Genomic DNA, 23,944 nt, shown 5'->3' with positions numbered 1-23,944 from the left:
CATACATGCCTGTCAGCGAAGCGACCCTGCTCTGGTCGCCACGTGGCCTCCGTGAGAGGAACCACCGACCATGACCCGAGTACTGCCCTAAACAGGGCGGAGCAGCTAGGTGGCCCTTCACAAACAAGCCTATTTATTTATTAATCAATTAATTTATTATTTAAAAGGCAGAGTTACAGAGAGATGTCCCATCCCCTGGTTCTCTCCCCAGATGGCTACAACCGCCTGGGCTGGGCCATCGTCTGCTGCTTTCCAGTTGCATTAGCAGGGAGCTGGATCGGAAGTTTAACAGGTGGTTTAATGGTGCCCATGTGGAATGCTGGCACTTCAGACTCTGGCTTAACACACTGTGCCACAGTGCTGGTCTCCAGGAACCATTGCTGAACTTTTTGATCTCACAATTCCTGCAACAATCTGGGAAGCTGATCTGATGATTCCGTGTTCTGCGCTTCTGTCAATACGATACATCATACAATGCTTTGTGTGAAATCAGATGCTTAAGGCAAATTAAAAAAATCTGTTTTTACAGCGCCACAGCATTCAAAGGGTTCAAGCTGCATTATCAAAGCAATATTCAGGACCAGTTTTGTGGCAGCTGGGCCTGGGTGCCAGTAATATTTCCTGCTCACATACTAGGGAAAGCAGCAGCAGACAGCAAGCTTGGGGATCCTGGCTTTGACCTGGGACAGACCATTTTTGCAGCTGTAACCTGCATAGGAAGATTTCTGTCTCCCCTTGTAAGAACCTTGAAAAAAAAAAAGGCAATGTACTCTGCAGATTGAGGGGGGTTCTGCATTTCCGTTGTGCCTAAGTTGCTGAATGTTGTTGCCTTCCAAGTCCCTTTGCTTTAAGACTGAAGCCAATTTTTGACATTCCTATCACATAAGCACTGTCAGGCATCTAGCGTACCAGCAAAGCTGCACTGATGTCAGAGGGGCTGGGTTCGAGTCCGCTGCGGACTCCAACTTCCCGCCAATGCAGGCCGTGGGAGGCAGCAAATCATGGCTCAAGTGATCGGGCTCCCAAGTCCCAGCTTCAGCCCCAACTGCCGCAGCATTTGGGTGGCAAGCCAAGAGGAGTAAATTCTCACTGCCACCCAAACGAGAATTCCAATGTCATCAGTTGTGATAAACGTAATTACACAATACCCTAAAAGCAAGTTACATGAAGATACGAACTAGGTCAACTCTGCAGCTCACAGCTTCTGTTGTTTTTAAAAGCAGGCTGTCTGCACTTACGGTGTCACCAGTTAGTGGCAGTCCTCCTGCAGCCCCCAGGTGCCTTGGGCTGGATTCCCCTCTGACAAGCACACTGCAGTTTCCATAACAGGTTGCTCTGAAAGTGGTTCTGCGCCCCGGGGCTCTAGCTTGGTCCCCTGTGGCTGGCAGCTTCCACTTATTTGTGATGGTTTCTGGGCCCTCACTTAGCCACTCACCAAGAAGGCCTTAACCCTTGAAGACTCAGCCCCACTGACATGAAGTGTGGCAGACTATTAGGACCCTCACCTACCAGTGAAGTGGGCAGGAGCACCTTCAGTATGAGCTCAATAGGTCAGCACTAGTGGGCATTTACACTGTAGCAAGGGCAAAAGCACAAAAATCCCCCAAACCTACAGCACCTCCTTAGGGACTTCACCACCCATACTACCTGCCTATGGTCCAACTCAAGGGGAAACGACGTTAGAACATGGACAACCCCTTTCCCACTTTGTGTCCTTCCCACCATGCCATCCCAGCCAGCAGCTCTGACACTTTACAAGGACACCCACCTTGTGGGTACCCACTGGAGAGTCACAACACTGCCCCCACTGGGACAGTTCTAGGAAAATGGCATTCCTGACAGTGACAGCTGCCTTGATCTAGCCATGAGTTCCTACAATGGAACAGTATATAGCTACATTACAGGGAAAGGCATAAATGAACAGTCTTCTCTCACGTTAAAAGGTTAGTAACAGGACCTGTTTGCTATTTACAGCAAACCCATCTCACACGCAGGAGAGTCTAACTGCTAACCGCCAGTGGAAGCCTGGAACTGGAGTAGGTACTGACTGCTGTTTCCTCCTACACATACACAGCCATGATAAAGTTAGTTTGTAAATTAGGCACAGTAAGCCTAACAATAAACTAGGACACCCGTAAAACCACACTGTCAGCAAAGGTATGTGAATGTGGTCTCTCTCTAAATACCTTAGCACATGGTACTAACTGTGGCTGACCATGGGAAGGAAAAAACCACAGCAGCACTTCCAACGGGTGGAGTGAGCGCCTGACCTCAGCACTGCCATTCTCCTACATTCTCCTGTATTTGCTGCTTAGCCCAGGTAACACTTGTGGACAGGAACTAACAGTTCACAGTCATGAGCACTCATGTGCACACCCAGACAGTAGCCTGGGTCACAGACTGGACTGCTTTCTTTCAAGTTCTTTCTCCTGTGTGGACCAAGCCATGAGCAGTCATGGACCGACAGCCTAGTGGTTCCTAAGCTTCTGATTGGTGTGATCTGGCTCTCACTGGCCTGATCTGACCTGCTCCCTCCCACCGGGCCTTCTCCTTAACACGTTCTTGCTGAGACAAGATGAGATCCCCTGGTTCACATGGGATTATCACCAATGGCAGACACCCCTTCTACACGTTGACCTCCAGTCATGAAATCCAGCAGTAGCCAAGCTCCGGGGCCAACTCCACCCTAGGACCTTCATGTAGCCAGGTAGTATTTCCAGCCTGGTATCAGATGGACAGACGTTTGCTTACTGGGGACACGACCTCATTCCAGAGACAACCACTGGGACAGTCCCCAGTGATCCACTACAATGAGCAACATAAACTGCACATTTCCATCTCCGTGTACTGTCATGTGAGCAGTGCTTCCGTGCTCCAGTGAGCGCATGACTCATTGATGGCAGTCTTGTTTAAAAGGGTAGGTTCTTACTCAGTAGGCTGAAGTGTAGCCCGCATCCAGTAAACTCCCTGGCGACCAGGTTGGCTACAAGCTCCTCCCCACACAATGCCTTCCACCCCGGTGGGATGATGTTTGGAAATGAAGCATCGAACCAGAGCAGGGACAGGCTGTCCTCCCTCCAGCTGCTCCTCACTATGACATGTCCTTACCTACTCTAGGACCCAATGTTTCCTGATCCGCAAGGCACACGAACACCTAGCCACAGCTCTGGATTCCCAACAGAGCTCTTTCTGGGGCCCAGCGCTGACAGGCCTTCAAAACAAACACAAAACCCCACTGGCCCACACAATAACGTAATATACTAACCCTATACCTGCGTCTCACACGGGTACAGGTTCATGTCTGGCTGCACCACAGCCAATCCAGCTCCCTGCTTGTGGCCTGTGGAAAGCGATAGAGGATGATGGACCCTGCACCCACGTGGGAGGCCCAGGAGCTCTTGGCTTCAGATTGGCTTAGCTCTGGTGTATGCAGCTATTTGGGGAGTGAACCAGCAGAATCCTAAGTGTTTATTTTGGCTACTTTATTCATTCATGAAATGGTGGTCCCAGCCCTACATTAGACTAAAAATGAGTATTTGTCCAAGATTTATAAAAACACATTCCACAATTAGCCAAGTCTTACTAAAGACAAAATCATTTTCATCACAAAACAGTATCTCCAGGTTTAGAAACACCTAGATATCAAATGAGTGTCACGAGTATTACTGCACTGAATTCACACAAGTGCTCAAAATTTAAACTCGGGGCCTGGCGCGCTAGCTTAGCAGCTAATATCCTCGCCTTGTACATGCCATGATCCCATATGGGGACCAGTTCAAATCCCAGAGCCCCAATTCCCATCCAGCTCCCTGCTTGTGGCCTGGGAAAGCAGTGGAGGACGGCCCAAAGCCTTGGGACCCTGTACCCACATGGGAGACCCAGAGGAGGGTCTGGGGTCCCAGCTTCAGATCAGCTCATTACCAGCCATTGTAGCCGTATGGGGAGTCAATCAGCGGGCAAAAGATCTTCCTCTTTGTCTCTACTCCTCTATCTGAATTTGACAAAAATAAATCTTCAAAAAAAAAAAAAATTTAAACCCAGAACTGAAAATGAAATCAATGGCCAAATACGGAGTTGGATGGTTAGAGAAACAATGGCTTCTCAATATCACTGCTCTAACTGGAAAAAAATATCACTACAGGCACAGAAATCCCTTTCATACAGAGGAAAGCACCCCCGTTAAGCACCATTTCTCATGTGCCAACACTTGCAACAAGAGAACCCCCCAGGAGTATGTCTGACACCTGCCCAAGCATCTCCTTAGCGTTTAATTTAGCATCCTTAGGGATGCTACTAATTTTACTGCCCTCAAACAGATAACAAACTGGGGTGTATTAATAACTCATTCAAGCAACACAGCAAAAGTTGAACTGGACGCCTGAACCTGAAGGGTTAAGTAAAAAATTGACCTCAATCACCCCACCAAGGCCTGTGAGCCCTTTGTGATGCACCAGTGCTGCTAGTGGAGAACACTCGCCTGGGGCCCAGGGAGCCTTCCACCAAGCACTGGGCTTCAGACTCAAGTTGAGAGCAAGGCCCAACCCCCTTAAAGCCAGGTCACATGGGCTGGGTTCCTCACCTGGCACATGCCGGCATCCCATGTGAGTTGTTGGTTCTAATCCCGGTGGCCTTGCTCCCCATCACCAGCGTGGGAGACCCGGAAGAAGCTCCTGGCTTCAGGTCAGCTCAGCTCCGGCCGCTGTGCCACTTGGGGAGTCAATGAGCCAATGGAAGATCTTCCTCTCATTCTCACCACCTCTAAAGCCAGCTCACGTGACAGCACGCATGTTGGCAAGCTTGTGAACCCAGGCTGTGCCCGGGGCATCCCACCCCATCAGTGGTCAGCGAGGGTGTTTATAAGCTGGTCCCAAGGAAGCTCTCGGACTTGAAAAGGCGAGGCTCCTTTCACAGAAAAACACAACAGCAACGCAGATTTCACTGAAAACATTTTATTGGCCTTTTGGGTAGAAACGGGAATTTATTTGCCAGGAAGGATGATTCCATCATACTGAAAGAGAAGAGATTGCATTTTTTTCAGAACACACAGCAAAAGCACAGTCAGCAATGGCTAATGCTTGAACCTATGCTCTGAATTTCATGTTCTTTCTGGACTAAACAGCAAGTACTGCACTGTTCCACTGCACAGTAACCTAAAAAAAAGGGGACCCCCCCGCCGCAATAATACCTCCTCCTCCTAGTTACCCACACTCAGGAGGGCAGGAAGAAGCCTTAGTTCTGGGTGTTCCTTTAAACCACTAACCCTGGAAGCCTCCATCTGCCAAGCTACCCACCAATTGGCAGCTTGTTCTGCACCCCCACAGCCATACCAGAACTTGAGATATAGGAGAATTACCTTCTGCTGGAACCAGCGCATGGCCTCCTCTTTGCTGATTCTGTGTTTGGCCCCAATGCAGCCTGTCCTGCGCTTCTTGTCTGCGATGCTGAAGCCTGGCCTGCCCAGCACCTGTCCCAGGAGTAACCCACAGTTACCTCGCCAGCTCAGACTCCAGTGGTTTCTGGAGCAAGACCCACTTCTGGGCCTGGCGGCGTGGCCTAGCAGCTAAAGTCCTCGCCTTGAACGCCCCAGGATCCCATATGGGTGCTGGTTCTAGTCCCGGCAGCCCCACTTCCCATCCAGCTCCCTGCTTGTGGCCTGGGAAATTAGTCGAGGATGACCCAATGCATTGGGACATTACACCCGCGTGGGAGACCCAGAAGAGGTTCCTGGTTCCCGGCTTCGGATCGGCGCGCACCGGCCGCTGTGGCTCACTTGGGGAGTGAATCATCGGACGGAAGATCTTCCTCTCTGTCTCTCCTCCTCTCTCTGTATATCTGACTTTGCAATAAAAATAAATAAATCTTTAAAAAAAAAAAAAGAAGAAGACCCACTTCTCCATCAGACAGAAGTGTGGCCAGCACCCCAGACCATGCACAGCCACAACACAGATGTGTCTGAGAGGCCGGCCCTTCCCAACCCAAGATCCTGGGGAACAGCTCCACTGTAGACAACAAACAATTCTGAGAAGCATGAAGATACACCTACTGCTACATCTGGTTAGCACATGGCAGCAGCACAAAGGGTCATTTCTGCACTAACCCCATGCCAGACACAGCACCACTGTCCCAATCTGTCCCTACATTCTATTGACAGGAGCTTTCTTCACCCACGCTGGTGCCAGATGGCTCCCAGGCTGGAAGCTGGGCAACAACGCCCAGTGCCATACCCCTTGGCTTACCACAAACGAGGCACATCTTGCCAAGCGGCAGAACATGCATACAGAGGACACCCCAAAGCTTCAAGCCAATGCGCAAGCATCCAGACAGCACCCACTAAAGCCAGGTGCTCTCCCCCTACAGACCAAGAATGGGGAAGGAATAGCCATACCACATAGAAGTCCAGGCCGTAGATGCCAATGCTCGGGTCGTATTTAATTCCCAGGTCGATGTGCTCTTGGATCCCAAAACCAAAGTTTCCAGTGTCTGAGAAGTTATTTTTCCTCAACTCGTACTCCCGCACCTCAAGGGGGAAAATGACAACCACATTCCTTGTTAGCTCCTTCCAAATAACTAACTCAACCTGCAATACTTAGAGCTCCAGAGCCTAAGTACAACACAATGCACACCTGCTAGGGACAGTCTTACCCAACACGCCCCAGCTATGGTCTCTACTCAAGTCTCCCAACTTCAAAAGGACAGGGAAAAACCTCTGAAACAAGAGGCACCAGTGACTCCAAGTAGGCATTAAACCAAGAGTCAAGTCTAACTTTGTGGAGCGTTGAAAAACCATTACAGAAGAGACGATAAAATACCAGGATACCACAGATCACTCCCCCCTGGTCACCCACCAGAGAGTGGGTGCCGATCCTCTCGCCCCGCGGGGCTAGGGGTCAGCCTCACCTTCAGACCCTTCTCCAGGATCTCCTCCGCCTTGGCCCCACGGACCGTGCAGTGCACGGCGATCTTCTCATTCCTCCGGATGCCGAAGGACCTGACTGTGTACCTGGCTGCAGGCAGGGCCAACAAGGGGTCAGGTGCCGCCAACCTCCCACTGATGGGCCCCTCCACCACCACCCACAGTGGCACGAACTCCCTGCCCAATTTAATCTCCCACACAGAAACAACCCGGTGACTTCCAAACCATGTAGCCTCACTGCTGCAACTACAACCTTAGCAACCGTAACAACAAAATTTGTTAGAGAAGCCACATTCTGAACACACTGGCCGTGCTCTCAAACAGGTGTGCGAGCTAACATCTGCCCAAACCATATTACTGTTCTGTTAGCTCCATTCTGGGTTAGATGGGGCCCGCCACATCCCACCACCCAATGCAATGTGCGCCTCACAAACTCGCCCTCCGTGCTCTTGGGAGGCCCAACTGTATTCCCTGACCCTCCTGTCCCATACAAGACCCTGCTATGCCCAGCCTACCTCACACCCTGTTCACCTGCAGTCAGGAGAGGGCCACAGCCTGCCACCCCCTAAGCAGCTCTGGCATCAGGGGGGACACTCCACTCACCTTTGGAGAACACGGGGGTCTGGCCCGTGAGTTGCTCTAACACCTTTGCGGCCCGGGTCAGTCTGTCTCCACTCTCCCCCACGCAGATGTTGAGGCAGAGTTTGCGGATGCGCAGTTCCCGCATGGGGTTCTCCTTCTCACCTTGGTCCTGGACACAAGGGGAGCGCGGGGTCAAAACCTGACCTCCCGGGGGTGTCTGCCTGCACCCCAAGCCCCACGTGGTTCCTAAAAAAGGGATCTTCTGTCTTCGTGAGCATGCCCGGCACTGGGGATGCTGTTCAGGGACTCACTAAGCAACCCCCACCTCACTGCAAAGGTGGGTAAAGTAGGGGTCACGGCGTTGCTGGACGCCACCCAACCCCACTCCGAGGCGGTCTGCGGCAGGAACCCAGAGCAAGCGCCTTCCCCAAGCAAAGAAACCCCAGGACCGAGCACCGGGCTGGTCTCCCGGGACAAGGTCCAGGCCCCTCCGCCCGCCCCTAGCTCTCGGGCGGCCCAAGGGCCGTGCCTCCGCGCGCCCCGGGCAGCTGCTCCAAGCCTGTTCCTAGGAAGCCGGGAGGAGTGACAGGAGCCAAGCCCGCGGCTTCAGTCCGCACGGAACGGCCAGTTTCGATCCAGCCAGCCTTGTGGGCTCCGTCCTCCTCGGGCTGCCGGCAACGCACTGCCTCCCAGCTCGGCCAGCCACGGATGGACACGGATGAAAGCAAGCATAGGCGGGCCACAGCCACTCACCGCCATGATGGAGAACAGGAAAAGAGAGCGAGAGTTCCGGCCCGGAGCCTTATGGGCCAGGAGGCGTGCTCTTTGCCCAAGCAAACGAGAGAGACGAAGAGGCAGAGAGGCGCGTGGAGCTGCTCGGCGCGCTCTGGCGCCGGCAATCCCCCAGTGGACGCTTCCTAAAACTGCAGGCACCACCAGCTAACAAGAGTTAGGATTCCCCAATAGCTGAACTCCAAAGTCCTCGAATTTCTGTAACATAGCACACAACTCCAACGGAGTGGGGAGTTTAAGAGTGGTAAACTGGAGCCGCATTATGATATAGTGCGTTCTGCTGCCTGAAAAGCTAATTGCAGAGAGGGAAGGAGAGAGAGAGACAGAGACAGAGAAAGAAATCTTCCATGTGCGGGTTCATTCCTCAAATGGGCATAACACCCAGGGCTGGGCCAGACTGAAGCTAGGAGACAGGAACTTCATTCAGGCCTTCCATGTAGGTGCAGGAACCTAAGCACTTGGGCCATCATCTGCTAATGTCCAGGGACATTAACAAGAAGCTGGATGGGAAGTGGAGCCGACCAGACTTGAACCAGCACTCAGATGTGGGGTTAGCCCGCTCTCCCCACACTTTAACCGAAAGGGACTCAAACCTCTTCCTGCCTCTCCTAAGGGGACACGGACGCTACCAGGGGGACAAGAGGCGCATTGCGGGAGCTGGGCTGATGGAGAAAGAGGAAAAGCCCCACCCACCAGCTCAGAGCCCAGGGTTTAGCCCCGCCTCTGCGGGGCAGCACCCAGGGAGGGACTGCATACAAACTTGGAATAAAGAGGTGAGCATTTGGCACAGTGATGAAGACATCACTTGGAACGTATCTTCCCTTGTTGGAGTGCCTGGGGTCAAGTCCACCCTTCACGTCCTATTCATCTTCCTTTTCACGCTCACCCAGGGAGGCAGTGGGGAAGCCTCAAGTACTTGGGTCCTAAGTGGGAGACTCAGATGTAGTCCATGGTTCCTGGCTTTGACCTGGCCCAGCCAGGTACATTTTCAAGGGTGGGCAGCTTGTCCGAGAAGTTTTTGGCACATGGGCATGCCTGGAACCGATTGAGTAATGGTGCAGTCTTCAGAACTCAGGATTTTGGGGTCACCATCTCCCTTCTTGCCTGAATGCTGGCTGATCTTTGCTTGGCAAGTCTGGAGGTGGTGTGAATTTTGCGGCAGCCTAGATTACTGCTACATGGCCAGGGTGGTTGAAATAACCCCTTGGAGCTCAAGATGAGCTAAGACAGGAATGGAAGGGGGTCTTAGCAGGTCTCCTACAGAGGGTAGACCTACCCAGCAGAGGGGCAGACACTTTGGCCACACCCTAAGTTAATAAACATTGGAGGGCCTGGCGGCGTGGCCTAGTGGCTAAAGTCCTTGCCTTGAAAGCCCCGGGATCCCATATGGGCGCCGGTTCTAATCCCGGCAGCTCCACCTCCCATCCAGCTCCCTGCTTGTGGCCTGGGAAAGCAGTCGAGGATGGCCCAAAGCATTGGGACCCTGCACCCACGTGGGAGACCCGGAAGAGGTTCCAGGTTCCCGGCTTCGGATCGGTGCGCATCGGCCCGGTTGCGGCTCACTTGGGGAGTGAAACATTGGACGAAAGATCTTCCTCTCTGTCTCTCCTCCTCTGTGTATATCTGGCTATAATAAAATGAATAAATCTTTTAAAAAAATAAATAAACATTGGAACTCTCACAAGTGCAACTAGTTCTGTGCTAAGTGAGTTGTACATTCCAATTTGAATGCTTATTTCTCATACCCAAAAGGCAGAGAAACAGGGAGACACAGAGAAAGACACACAGAGAACTTCCATCTGTTGGTTTGTTTCCCAAATGCCTGTAACAAACAGCCAGAGCCACGCCAGGACAAAGCCAGGAGCCCTGAACTATATCCAAGTGTCCATGGGGGTGGCAGGGTCCAAGTATTTGCGCTATCACCTGCTACCTCCAGAATGCATTGGCAGGAAGGTGGGTTAGAAGTAGAGTAGTTGGGACTCCAGCTAGGTTTGGCACGCGAGGTTGGGATGCAGGCCTCCCACACAGCAGCTTAACCCACTGCACCACAACCTGTGCCCTCCTGCATTTTGATTTAATATTCATAGCAGCCTATGAGAACTACAATTATGATGATCTCATTAAAATGAAAGTCATGGACACTGAGAAGCAGAAGTTCCCTTAGAGTTCACAGTTAGGACAGTCAATTTCAGGAGATGTCCCTCAGAGGGTGGTCTCCTTGGGGAGACAGGGCTTGCCACCAGTGAGGGTGGGTCACTCTCACTGCTCCTACCCTCTGCACTGCCCACCCAGCGTCCTTCATGTTGAAGCCTGTTTTGTCACCAGGCAGGGCCTTGGACAGAGCCTCAAGTGCATTTCCACAGTCTTGACCTCCAAGACAGTGGCTCATGGGGCACAGATCACCGCCACACCTGGCATGAGGAAACCCCTTTCTACCAAACTCTTGGGCACAATGCCTGGAGGGGCAGAGCATCCAGGATCTTCAGCAGCCAGGCTACAGTGGATGTCCAACCTGCCTCGCCCCAAAAGGGCCCAGTCTCATGCCCACTCCTGTTTTTTTTTTTTTTTTTTTTTTTTTTTTTTTGTCTGTTGCAAACAGAAAAGTTTATTTGCGAAGGGACCAGGTGAGCAGGGAAGGGAGGGGAAGGGGAAAGCACCTCCAAAAAACCAGGAGGTGGGGCCTTCCTTAACCCCTCCTTGTTGGGCGGGGAGCCTACAGGTAAGATGTTCCCCATTGGTGGTCTCTTTTTTGTTTATTATTACAAAGTCAGATATACAGAGAGGAAGATCTTCCATCCAATGTTTCACTCCCCAAGTGAGCTCAACGGCCGATCCGAAGCCGGGAACCAGGAACCTCCTCCGGGTCTCCCACATAGGTGCAGGGTCCCAGTGCTCTGGGCCGTCCTCGACTGCTTTGCCAGGCCACAAGCAGGGAGCTGGATGGGAAGTGGAGCTGCCGGGATTAGAACCACCACCCATATGGGATCCTGGGGCGTTCAAGGCGAGGACTTTACCACTAGGCCACGCCGCCGGGCCCTGGTGGTCTCTTAATTAGTTAGAAAATGGGTGGGCAATGCTTGTGCCGCCCATCTGAAGGTGTGGCCAAGACCTCAGAAGACCTGGATGGTCTCAGACCCCCCTCTTGAAATCCCATATCCTACTTCTGTAAGGGTAAGGGGCAACGATGTCTTCTGGCTACTTCCTGCTGAATCGGGTCGTCGTTTGGGTAAGGGGACCCTAGAGGTGTGGGATCCAGAGAGATGGTCCAGGTCATCCAAGTTGCCATGGCAGTTGGTCTGGTTGTCATACAAGTTTGTATGTTCAAGGCCACCTGGGTTCTGAAGACCCCTTATAAAGTCTTCTCTCAGTTGAGTTGGGCCACGTGGCTCCCGTCTAAGTCTCTTTTTGCATGCCCCATGTTGGGCGCCAGGGAAAATAAGTTACCAGAAATGCCCAGTGGGTTCTTTCCTCAGCTTAGTATAGAAATAAAAAGCTGGGAATCTGTTGCAAACAGAAAAGTTTATCTGCAAAGGGACCAGGTGAGCAGGGAAGGGAGAGGAAGGGGAAAGCACCTCCGAAAAGCCGGGAGGTGGGGTGCCTCTCGAAAAGGGAGGGAGAAAGAGACACCGGTTTTGTTTTTTTTAAAGATTCATTTACTTTTATTACAAAGTCAGATATACAGAAAGGAGGAGAGACAGAGAGGAAGATCTTCTGTCTTGGGGAAGATGATGATTCACTCCCCAAGTGAGCCACAATGGCTGGTGCTGTGCTGCCAATCCAAAGCCGGGAACCAGGAACCTCTTCTGGGTCTCCCATGCGGGTGCAGGGTCCCAGTGCTCTGGGCCATCCTCGACTGCTTTGCCAGGCCACAAGCAGGGAGCTGGATGGGAAGTAGAGCTGCCGGGATTAGAACCGGCGCCCATATGGGATCCCGGGGTGTTCAAGGCGAGGACTTTAGCTGCTAGGCCACGCCGCCGAGCCCTTATGCCCACTGTCTATGTACATGTCTTGATTGGGCATCCCCAGGGCCTATCTACAGGGGATGGAAAAGGTACATAACAGAAGCCACTGCTTCCAACAGTGTTGTGCCTGCTCCATCCCCCTCTCCTTGCTGGTACCTTCCAGCCTTTGACCTGAACATCTGGAAAAGTCACCAACTGTGCTGCTCACTTAGGCCACAGGGAGACACCTGCCTGCACTTAGCCTGGGATCGCAAGTGTTTGAGGCATTTGAAGTCTGGATGGAACAGCAAGATCACTGTGTTTATTTATTTATTTATTTATTTGTTTGTTTATTTATTATTCATTATTTATTTTTATTGTAAAGTGAGATTTCCAGAGAGAAGGAGAGACAGAGAGAAAAATCATCCATCCACTGGATTTAGTCCCCAAGTGGCCGCAACGGCCAGAGCTGAGCTGAACTGAAGCCAGCAACCAGTAGCTTCTTCTGGGTCTCCCACATGAGTACAGGGTCCCAAAGCTTTGGGCTATCATCTACTGCTTTCTCAGGCTACAAGCAGGGAGCTGGAAGGAAGGTGGAGCAGCTGGGACACAAACTGGTGCCGATATGAGATCCCAGCACATGCAAGGTGAGGACCTTAACCACTAGGCTACTACGCTGGGGCTGGTTGCTGTGTATCTTACAGGCCATTATAAAGACACAAAAGCCACACATGTCACCAAGCATGTTGCTAAGCAACATCCCCAATTAAGTACAAGTGTTTCTGTAGACCCTCCAAACTGGGTCCACTTGTCTGATGCACAAATGCCAATCAGTGACATCAGAGTGGTAGAAGAAAGTAGGTGTTTAATGCAAAGTGTGGGGCAAGAAGGCTGGGCAGCTGTTGCTTCATTGTCAGGCTCCCCAAAGGAATCAAGGGTGAAGATTTTAATAGATTAAAATTGCGGCTGAGAAGTTCATGATCAGCTAGTGTCCAGCTTTCTAATTGGTCAGTAGTACTCATGATCTTCCTATGATTGGTCAGTGATGCTGTGCTCTTACGCAATTTATGATGACAAGATGGCTTCCAGTTGGTCTGGGACTCATGCGAAGGTGGTAGTTACATTCCACCCAGACCAGGAAATTCCACTAAATAGACCCTTCTGGCTGACACTGGCCATCAAGGTTCTTACCTACTGGAGACGTAAATGACTTCAGGAGTCTAGAACCTTGGATGGACAGCTGCATCATTCCCAGCAGCCAGAAAGTTGCTTTTGATCAAGGTCAGGCAAGGACACCTTGGGCTAAAGGAGACCGACAAGAAGCAGGTCCTGCTTTCACGTCATGGGGTTCGGTTTCAGTCAAGCACAGTGTTTGCCTGCTGTACTGTGGGCCACCAAATGGTGATGATCACTGTGACTTTCACAGGCTTTGTAAGACTCTCCTGAACCCGTGTAGTCAGGCAGCAGAGATCCTGCAGCTGAACAGCCCTGAGAGTCCACTCTTTGCTCACTACCCAGATGGGAAACTGAGGTTCAAGGAAAGGAGCAAGTTATGTAAGTGTCAGGGGTAGAAGTGAAAATGCTACTCTCCTACTCATTCTGAAGGCGAAGGTGTTTCCTGAAGCATCTGATGGCAAGCCCTAAATGATAGGCTGCCAGGCCTACATCCTCTTCCCTTGGAAGCCAACTTGTACGTGACAGCAGCAGTGTGAAGTGTGAGAACTTCCAGGGGCAAGTCTCAGGAGGATCTTGTGTCCTATGCCTGTGTTTTCAACAGGCCTGATATGTACTCCTCAAAAACTCCTGCCCAACACTCGAGACATTGCCTGTGTCCTCAGAGACTGATTGGTTAACTGGAAACATAAGACGTGGAGGACATAGAGAAAAGCAAGACAGTGGATGATGGGGGCTAAGCGGGCAACCAGACCATCAGAGCAGTGGGGCTGGTGAGCCCACTGCCTCAGATCAGACACCCATGCACAAATCCGGATGAAATTTCTCCTTTGCAGCTGCAGGTGTGTGTACAAGTCTCTAAGCTTCAAAATCTTCATCTCCCATCACCTCCCAGGGAGATGCCAGCCTACACCTCAGCCAGGATTCAAACCAGGACCCAAGAGGAGAAACCATGATGTTGGGGCCCCATGTAGCAAGCTCTCAGTGGACAGCCTTTGAGTGGAGGCAGTGAAGGCATGAACAGAAGGACTGGGGACAGGAACCAGGAATCAAGGATGATTTTGGTGAATGAGAGCAGAAGGAGCCAGATAAGGAAAAGTCTTTCCTGGAGGAGCAGCAGTGATGTTCAATACAGGAGCCGTTTGGAACACACCCTGCCTCAGGGACTCAACAATTGGTAGCCCAGGGAAGAAAAGGACTGTCTCTATAAATATCCAATTCTTACTGAAATGAGTGAGGGTTGGTGTCAGTAATAGCAACTTTTTAAAAATGTAGTAAGCACTTTTTTAAAATAGAAGATTTGAACCCAGCACAGTAGCCTAGCAGCTAAAGTCCTCGCCTTGCACATGCCGGGATCCCATATGGACGCTGGTTCTTTTCTTTTTTTTTTTTTTAAGATTTATTTATTTTTATTGGAAAGGCAGATTTACAGAGAGGAGAAGACAGAGAGGAAGATCTTCCGTCCGATGGTTCACTCCCCAAGTGACTGCAACGGCTGGCGCTATGCTGATCCAAAGCCAGGAGCTCTTCCAGCTCTCCCACGCGGGTTCAGGGTCCCAAGGCTTTGGGCTGTCCTCTACTGCTTTCCCAGTCCACAAGCAGGGGGCTGGATGGGAAGCAGGGCAGCTGGGATTAGAACCGGTGACCATATGGGATCCCAGCGCATGCAAGGCAAGGACCTTAACCACTACACTATCACGTCGGGCCCGGACACTGGTTCTAATCCCAGCGACCCCACTTCCCATCTAGTGCCCTGCTGTGGCCTGGAAAAGCAGTGGAGGACAGCCAAAGCTTTGGGATCCTGCACCTGCGTGGGAAACCTGGAAGAGGCTCTGGGCACCTAGCTTTGAATTGGCTCGGCTCAAGGCATTGTGGCTCCTTGGGGAGTGAATCATTGGACAGAAGATGTTTCTCTCAGTCCTTTCTCTTCTCTGCATATCTGACTGTCCAATAAAAATAAATCTTTTAAAAAAGAGAGAGATTTATTGGATCTGGCGCAGTGACCTAGCAGCTGGAGTTCTCACTGTGCATGCTTTCGGATCCCATATGGGTGCTGGTTTTAGTTCCAGCGGCCCTGCTTCCCATCCAGCTCCCTGTTTGTGACCTGGAAAAGCAGTCGAGGACGGCCCAAAGCCTTGGGATCCTGCACCCGCGTGGGAGACCTGGAAGAAGCTCCTGGCTCCTGGCTTTGGACAGGTGCAGCACCGGCTGTTGCAGTCACTTGGGGAGTAAATGAACAGATGGAAATCTTTCTCTCCGTCTCTCTTCTCCGTATATCTGACTTTGCAATAAAAATAAATACAGCTTTTAAAAAATAAAAGATGTATTTATTTGAAAGAATTACCGACAGTGAGGGATAGACAGCGAAAGACAGAAATCTTGCATCCCCTGGTTTCATCCCCAAGTGGCCACAGTGGCTAAAGCTGAGCCAGACCAAAACCAGGACCAGGGTCTTCATCCTGGTCTGCCACAGGAGTAGCAGGAATACTTGGACCTTCTGCTGCTGCTTTTCCCAGGTCATTAACATGAAGTTGGAGGGGAAGTAGAATGGCTGGGACAGGAACAGGCTTCAATATGGAATGCCTGTGTCACAGGCACTATGCCACACCAACCCTTTTAAGAAAGCATTTTGTAAAATATTTATTTCTTCATTACTTGAAAGACAGAAGGAGACTGAGAGAAATCTTTTATCTGCTGGTTCACTTCGCAAAAGGCCACAACAGTGGGGACTATGCCAGGCCTAAGCCAGGCGTTTGGAACTTCATGTGGGTTTCCCATGGGAGCGGCAGGGGCCCAAGCACTTACGTCATCTTCGGCTGCTTTTCTGGGTGTGTTGGCAGCGAGCAGGGTCAGAAGCAGGCAGGTGGAGCTCTAGATATGGGGTGCCACTATCTCAGGTGGCGGCTTAGCAGTCTGCGCCACAATGCTGGCCCTAGAGAATTTCAACATGTAAGACAAAGAATATTTCATCTTTCCCCGAAGGGACAGTGAAGGACCAAAGTAGATGGCCAAAGTTCAATAGCAAGTGACCAGTCAGAGGCTGACAATGAAACCAATTCTCTGGGCGCAAACTGACCTCTTCCCTTGCCCAGTTACTTCTTGAGAACTGAGTCTAAATCCAAGCCCAACAGCTAGTTCACTAACTGCAATCTAACATATTTTACTCTTGAACATTGAGAGCATAGTAGGTGCCTCATAACTGCTCAGAGGGACATGGAGATAAAGTTCTTCTATGCTGTATCACTCAAATTGCAGATACAGACACCAAAGCATCAGGTCGCTGCTTTAATGTCATCTTAGAAGAACCCCCACTTGACCACTAATACAGAGTAACTCGCCATGCTGGAGAGTTTTGTTAAACATCTTTTATGGGGGTCATTGGTTTGGGCTGAGTTCCTGCACTAGGTCCACTAGACAAAACAGAAATGTCGCTCGTCGTACTGGAGTTCCTTATCATCAGCCAAGTTTATATGACCTTCCAGAGAATCATGAGGGTGGGGAGGAGGAAATGAATGAATAATGATCAAACCTCAGAACAGGGGAGTTTAGCCCACATGATCAGGAAGAGCTCTCTCTTCTAACCCTTTAAGGAAAACAAGTTTGACCCATCCAATCCACTGATTTTAACTTTTTGTTTTCCTCAGCCCTTTTCTTTTAAAGATTTATTTATTTATTTGAAAGGCAGAACAACACAAGAAAGAGCATCTTCCATTTGTTAATTTGCTTTCCAAATACAACAGGCAAGGCTGGGCCGGTTGAAGCCAGGAGTCAGGAAATTCATCCAGGTCTCCCATGTGGGTGCCCGGGCCCACATACTTACCCGGGTCGTCCGCTGCTGTTTTCCCAGGCACATTTTTGGGTGCCGAATTTGAAGTGGAGCGGCTGAGACACAGTAGTGGTGCTAGGACAGAGGACACCAACACACCATGCAGCAGCTTAACCTGGGCCGCAGCACCAGCTCCTCTTTTAAGGCACACTCCACTCAGCAGACCAGTACACCCTGCTTTCTAGAAGGAGGTATCGCTTGATTCTAGAAACACAAAAGGGATTTGAGAGCTTTAAAATGGTTGTCATTTTGTCTTTCAACACTTCTTGGGACCATTTTCCTCTCAGCACTTCTTACCAACCACCAAATGATCCCATCCGTCTCTAAACTATGAATGGATTTACATCTCCCAGGCTGCTGCATCTCAGCACCAAGGACAGTGCCCACCAGGCCAGCCCCGATCTCTCCCAAGAGAACAACACACTGCCCATGGCAACTCCAGCCTTTTTTTTTTTTTTTTCCTGCAGGGCAGTTGACCATATGAATCAGATTCCAAAATGAGTACTATCCATTGTTTCACTAAAATTTATTCTAGAGGCTCAGTGTGGTGGCCTAGCTGTTAAATTCCTCACCTTGAATGCTCTGGGATCCCGTATGGACTCCAATTCTAATCCCAGCTGCTCCACTTCCCATCCAACTCCCTACTTGTGGCCTACAAAAGCAGTTGAGGATGACCCAAAGCCTTGGGACCCTGTACCCATGTGGGAGACCCAGAAGAAGTTCCTGGCTTCGGATCAGCGCAGTACCAGCTGTTGTGGTCACTTGGGGAGTGAATCATCGGACGGAAAATCTTCCTCTCTGTCTCTTCTCTCTATATCTGACTTTACAATAAAAATAAATAAATCTTAAAAAAAAAAAAAAAACGCAGTCCATCGCCTTAACCACTCGGCCACCTCGTCAGACACTTAAAAAAATAGAAAATGCATGCTGTTATGGTTTGAACAGAATTTGGCTCCCAGACACATATGGGTGTTTCAATTCCAAAGTTTTGTGGGAGTAGTAATTGGACTGATGGACAGAATGGAGAGGAGCCTTGCTCCAGTAATGGGAAAGTTGGGTCTTTGGGAGTGATTGAATTGGGTAGGCTTCCAGGGGGAACCCGATAACTGAGTCAGGATTTTTTTTTCTTTTAAGATTTATTTCTTTTTAGCCTAGTGTCTAAATCCTCTCCTTTGAACTGCCAGGATCTCATATGGTTCCAGTTCATGTCTCAGCTGTTCCACTTCCTATCCAGCTCCCTGCCTGTGGCCTGGGAAAGCAGTGGAGACTGGCCAAAGCCTTGGGACCCTGCACTCGCATGGGAGACCCGGAAAAAGCTCTTGGCTCCTGGCTTTGGATTGGCACATCTCCAGCCACTGCAGGCATTTAGGGAATAAACCAACAAATAGAAGCTCTTTCTCTCTGCAAATCTGCCCTTCTAAGAAAAAATAAAATCTTTAAAAAAAAAAAAGAAAAAGGAAACTTTAGAAAAATATAGCAAGGATTTCAGAAAGATGCAATAAATGATGGTGGTTAGCAACTGGAGCGCCATTCATGCGCATGACCAAATGCCTGTGTGGAATCTTTCACTGAGTTCTCCCAATCTCATGAATTCTGAGTCCTAGAGCATTAAAATAACACTCCGTCCCCTTATTCTGGACAAAGGATGGAGGTGGGAACCTAGTGACTCCTCCATATTCGTCTTGTATCAGGTCTGAGTCACAACTACACCCCAGATTGAGAAATATGCAACCAGGAATTGCAATCCCCACGCGATGGTGAGATCCTTGGCACAGCGATTATGTTTTAGATGCATTTCTGCCTCCAGTGGTAGAGTTTAAATGCCATGGCATGGGCTAGAATGCCAGCATTGACCTACAGAGCTTTCTGCAACTGCATATGATTGCTGGGCCCTTGATATGTGGCTAATGTAGTTAATTGGATCATTTGGTTTGGTTTTAAATAGCCATATGTAGCTAGTGGCCACCAAAATGGTCAGTACAACTCTAGGCCCACTATTTGTACAGCTGCAAGGAGACAGCATAGTATAGCAAAGCACATCCCATAGCATCCTGTAAATCCTGAATTTTTTTTTTTTAAAAAAATTTTTTTTTTAATTAGAAAGTCAGATATACAGAGAGGAGGAGAGACAGAGAGGAAGATCCTCCATCTGTTGCTCTACTCCCCAAGTGACCGCAACAGCCGGTGCTGCACCGATCTGAATCCAGGAGCCAGGAAACTCTTCTGGGTCCTCAGGCAGGTGCAGGGTCCCAAGTCCTTGGGTTGTCCTTGAATGTCTTCCCATGCCACAAGCAGGGGGCTAGATGGGAAATGTGGCTGCCGGGATTAGAACTGGCTCCCACATGGGATCCCGGGGCATGCAAGGCAAGGACCCCAGCTGCTAAGCCACCGCACAGGGCCCTCTTTATCTTTTTTTTAAAGATTTATTTTATTTACATGAAAATCAGCATTCCAGGGGTAGGGGCAAAGAGAGATCTTCCAGCCACTGTTTCACTCCCCAAATGGTTGCAACAAATGGAGCCAGGCAGTCTGAAGCCAGGAGCCAGGAGCTTCTTCCAGGTCCCCCCACATGAGCATAGGGGTTCTAGTAGCTGGACCATCTTCAGCTGTTTCCCCAGGTATATTAACAGGAAGCTGGTCTGCAAGTGGAGCAGTCAGGGCTTGAACTGCTGAAAATATGAGATGATGGCACTATAGCAGTGGATTAGCTTGCCATAAAATAGCATCAGCCTCTAACTCCTGGGTATTCTGTCCCACAGTGAGTTCAGATATCCGACTGGGGAAGTCCTGTGTAATGGTCTTACTTCTGTCATCTCTTTCCTCACTACTAGGTTCCAGCATATTGTCCTCATGCCAAGGTGGGCTCCGAGGGTCCAGTGTCAGAGTTGTCATCAGTCTTGCTCTAGGCCTTTGCCTCCTCCTAGCAAGTACCACTGAACTACTCCCTGAGGTCCATCTCCAAGACCACCATAATGAGCTGCTTCAAGCCCAGCACTCAGGCCAGCAGTGTGGGGCACCACACCTGGCCATTCTTGGGGATGCCAACTGCAAACTGGCCTTCCCTGCTTGCCATGATCAGCATAGTTAAGCTTGCCTGAGTAGACACCCCAGCTAATAGGTGGCCTGGGACCCCCATCTCCAACCCAGAGCAGGGACAAGGCAAGCCTGGCAGTGCCTGCAAGGGGCGCCTGTGCTAATCATGGCGACCCCAGGTGTGGATGATGGTGACAGGGTCTTTCTTAGTCTTTTTTTTTTTTTTTTTGGCTTTATTTATTTTTATTGCAAAATCAGATATACAGAGAGGAGAGACAGAGACAAAGATCTTCCATCCGATGATTCACTCCCCAAGTGACCTCAAAGGCCGGAGCTGAGCCGATCCGAGATCAGGCGTGTTCAGGGTGGTATGGCCGTAGACAGCTGAGCTGATTCGAAGCCAGGAGCCAGGAATTTCTTCTGGGTCTCCCACTTGCAGGTGCAGGGTCCCAAGCTCTTGGGCTGTCCTCTCCTGCTTTCCCAGGCCACAAGCAGGGAGTTGGATAGGAAGCAGGGTCGCTGGGATTAGAACCGGTGCCCATGTGGAACCCCGGTGTGTTCAAGGTGAGGATTTTAACCTCTAGGCCACTGCACCAGACCCCATTTCTTAGTGTTGAACTTTCCCAGAGAGAATGTCACTGGTAATGTCATCTCTGGTTCTCCCCTGAGCTAGTCCCGCACCCAAGCCTGCCTGAGGGAGCCTCTGTCCATCGTAAGTGAGAAGGGGAGGCTGAAGGTGACCTCTGATTCCAAAGCTGTCAATCAATCAAGAAAAAGTTCCCAGACAAACCATGGGTCAAAGGGGAGAGTAACAGGGCAACTTGTGGAAAAGCTTCCAAGTGTCCTCAATAATAAACTATAGTACTCACACAATTTCGCTTTGTTTAAAAAAAAAAAAAAAAGAAAAGATTTATTTTGGACCTGGTGTGGTACCCTAGTGGCTAAAGTCCTTGCCTAGCACATGCTGGGATACCATATGGGCACTGGTTCATGTCCTCGCTGCTCTACTTCCTTTCAGCTCCTTGCTTGTGGCATAGGAAAGCAGTTGAAGATGGCCCAAAGCCTTGGAACCATCACCCACGTGGGAGACCCAGAGGAAACTCCTGGCTCCTGGCTTTGGATCCTCTCAGCTCTGGCCATGGCAGCCACTTGGGGAGTGAACCAGTGGCCAGAAGATCTTTGTCTCTTCTCTCTCTGTATATCTGATTTTCCAATAAAAATGACTAAATCTTAAACAAACAAACAAATAAACAAAAGAGGAGTGAGAGAAAGAGGAAGAAGAAATCTCTGCTGGTTCACACCCCGAATGCCCACAATGGCTGAGGCTGGGCAAGACTTTAACCAGAAGTCAGGAACTTCTTCCACATGTGCCATGTGGGTTCAGGGCTTCAAATGCTTGGGCCGTGCTCTGCTGCTTCCCCATGCACACTAACAGGGAGCTGGATTGGAAACAAAGCAACCAGGTGTCCAACCCGCACCGATAGAGGACCCCAGTACTGCAGATGGCAGCTTACTGTGCTACACTGCAGCACTGGCACCACTACTCCACTTTTTTTTTTTAAAGGAAATTTATTTTATTTTTGATGATGTTTACATAGTTGAGAATGATGCACGTCCACATGGACCAGCAATCAGGGTAGGAAGGGTTCAGGAATGGGGAAAGTGGATGAGACAGTTGCTTCCAATTTTTTTTTTTCTTCCTGTATCTGGAGGAAGAAGGGAGGGAAGGGCCACTCCCAGCAGCCCAACAACATCAGCATCCAAGGATGGGGGCTGGCTACTCGATGTCATTCCAGAGTCCCCAGTATGGAGCATGTTCCAAGGATACTGCTTAAGTGGTTTTGATAGTTCTGAGATGCTGTTGATTTTGGTACTCCAAGAATGAGGAAATCCTCCAAGGTCCATTGGCTGATATAATCCATCTTGGAGTTTCCACTCACCCAGATACTTGCTATCAAAGCTTGGCCAAGAGAGTTGTCCAATTTGTTCTGCCTTCCATCCTCTGCCACGGTACTAGATGTCCTCTGCAGGCCTCAGTGAGCTGTGATGTCCCCCATGTGCAACTGGGCTTGCCATCCACAGCACCAGCTTCAGAAACTGAGGAGGCCAAATTCTGATATGTGTATTCCAAGGTCAGACCACAAATCCTGTGATTTTCGCTATGGTTTGAGTTTTGAATCCAGGGGTCCGGTTAAAACCTTGCCAGAGATGATCCCCAACCTGACTCCTGTGTGTGCCAGCCAGTGGGGGGTCTGGCTCAGTCCATCACCCACATCAGCCTACACATACACACTGCTGGTTACAGTTGGCCATTCAGTTTTGTCCATCTCATATGCAAACCAATGGATGCTGTGTCCCAACCTAACACTGCCCACCACACACTCAGCCCTCATACACACCAGTCTAAACTATAGCCTAGTCAGAGCAATCCCTGGGAACTCCCACCAGGTCCACCCCCAGCCCCAGTTCTTGGGCATCCTGGTGTGTGCAACAGACTGGGATAATCCATCTCAGCCACATTCTATTTGCTCTCATACACACTGATGGGTGCTATAGCCCAGCTCAGCTCAACCCACCTCACTATCCAGTCCACAATTATGCTGGTGGGTGCTACCACCTGTCCAGGCCTGCTCCCAGCCCTGGTTCTCTTGCTCAACGGTGGGAGCTGCAGCCCATCAGAGGGGTGCTCACAGTTTCCCTACTAGGCCCACTCCCAGTCCTGGATCTTGCACTTTCCGGGTGGTTCTTCAGTCTTACCTGAGAGGACTTTCCCCCATTCTCCATTGGCAGCTGATACTGCGGCAAAGTCCAACCAGCCTGGCTCATGCATGTCCCAGTAGATATGGTCATTTAACCCAGCCTGGCTGTCCCCCTAACCAAGCTCATATGCGAGCCAATGGGTTTCATAGCCCTCCCCAGCCTGGTCTGCCCCAAGTCCAGCTCCCACGCTTAGCAGTGGATCAATGGCCAAGCAGGGGAACTCACCACCTCCCTCCAGGTCTTATGTATGCTGGTGGGAGCTGCAGTCTGGTCTGGCATGGCCTGTCTAACTTTGGTATTCACCGGTGGATACTGCAACCTGGCTCCTCCCGACCTGCCTCCATTTCCAGCTGATGCCGGTGGAACTGTTCCACTTCTTATCCCACCTTCCTACTAATGCACCTGGGAGGGCAGCAGATAATGGCTTAAGAACTTGGGTTCCTTGGCACCAGCACAGTGGCACAGCATGCTAATCTTTTGCCTTCAAGCACTGGTATACCATATGGGTACCAATTCATGTCCCTGCTGTTCAACTTCTGATCCAGCTCTCTGCTTATTGCCTGGGGAAGCAGTGGAGGATGGTCCAAAGCCTTGGGTCCCTACATCCATGTGGGAGGATGGGAAGAAGTTCCTGGCTCCCCGCTTCAGATTACCTCAGCTCTGGCCATTGCAGCCATTTGGCGGTAAGAGGAGGGCGTGTGAACCAGCAGATGGAAGAGCTTTCTGTGTCTCCTTCTTGCTCTGTAAAACCACTGCCTTTCCAATAAAAATTAAGTGCATATTTTTTTAAAGATTTATTTATTTTTATTACAAAGTCAGATATACAGAGAGGAGAGACAGAGAGGAAGATCTTCCGTCCGATGATTCACTCCCCAAGTGAGCACAACGGCTGGTGCTACGCCGATCCGAAGCCAGAAACCAGGA

At 50.3% G+C, this 23,944-nt stretch overlaps 1 protein-coding gene across 1 annotated transcript; it reads right to left on the bottom strand.

Annotated features, from left to right (window-relative positions):
- Positions 1–4,929: 4,929 nt before the first annotated feature.
- Positions 4,930–8,349, bottom strand: RPL11 (ribosomal protein L11). The gene is made up of 6 exons (XM_004592262.4): positions 8,249–8,349; positions 7,517–7,664; positions 6,898–7,004; positions 6,386–6,517; positions 5,354–5,464; positions 4,930–5,008 (listed from the first exon to the last, which is right to left on the bottom strand). Exons 1-6 carry the CDS (start codon positions 8,252–8,254, stop codon positions 4,979–4,981), a joined length of 534 nt encoding a protein of 177 aa, XP_004592319.1. The 5' UTR covers positions 8,255–8,349; the 3' UTR covers positions 4,930–4,978.
- Between the last annotated feature and the right edge of the window lie 15,595 nt (positions 8,350–23,944).

Source organism: Ochotona princeps, chromosome 2 (assembly GCF_030435755.1).
Source record: "Ochotona princeps isolate mOchPri1 chromosome 2, mOchPri1.hap1, whole genome shotgun sequence".
Taxonomy (NCBI): Eukaryota; Metazoa; Chordata; class Mammalia; order Lagomorpha; family Ochotonidae; genus Ochotona; species Ochotona princeps.
This window is presented reverse-complemented; position numbering and strand designations above follow the sequence as displayed.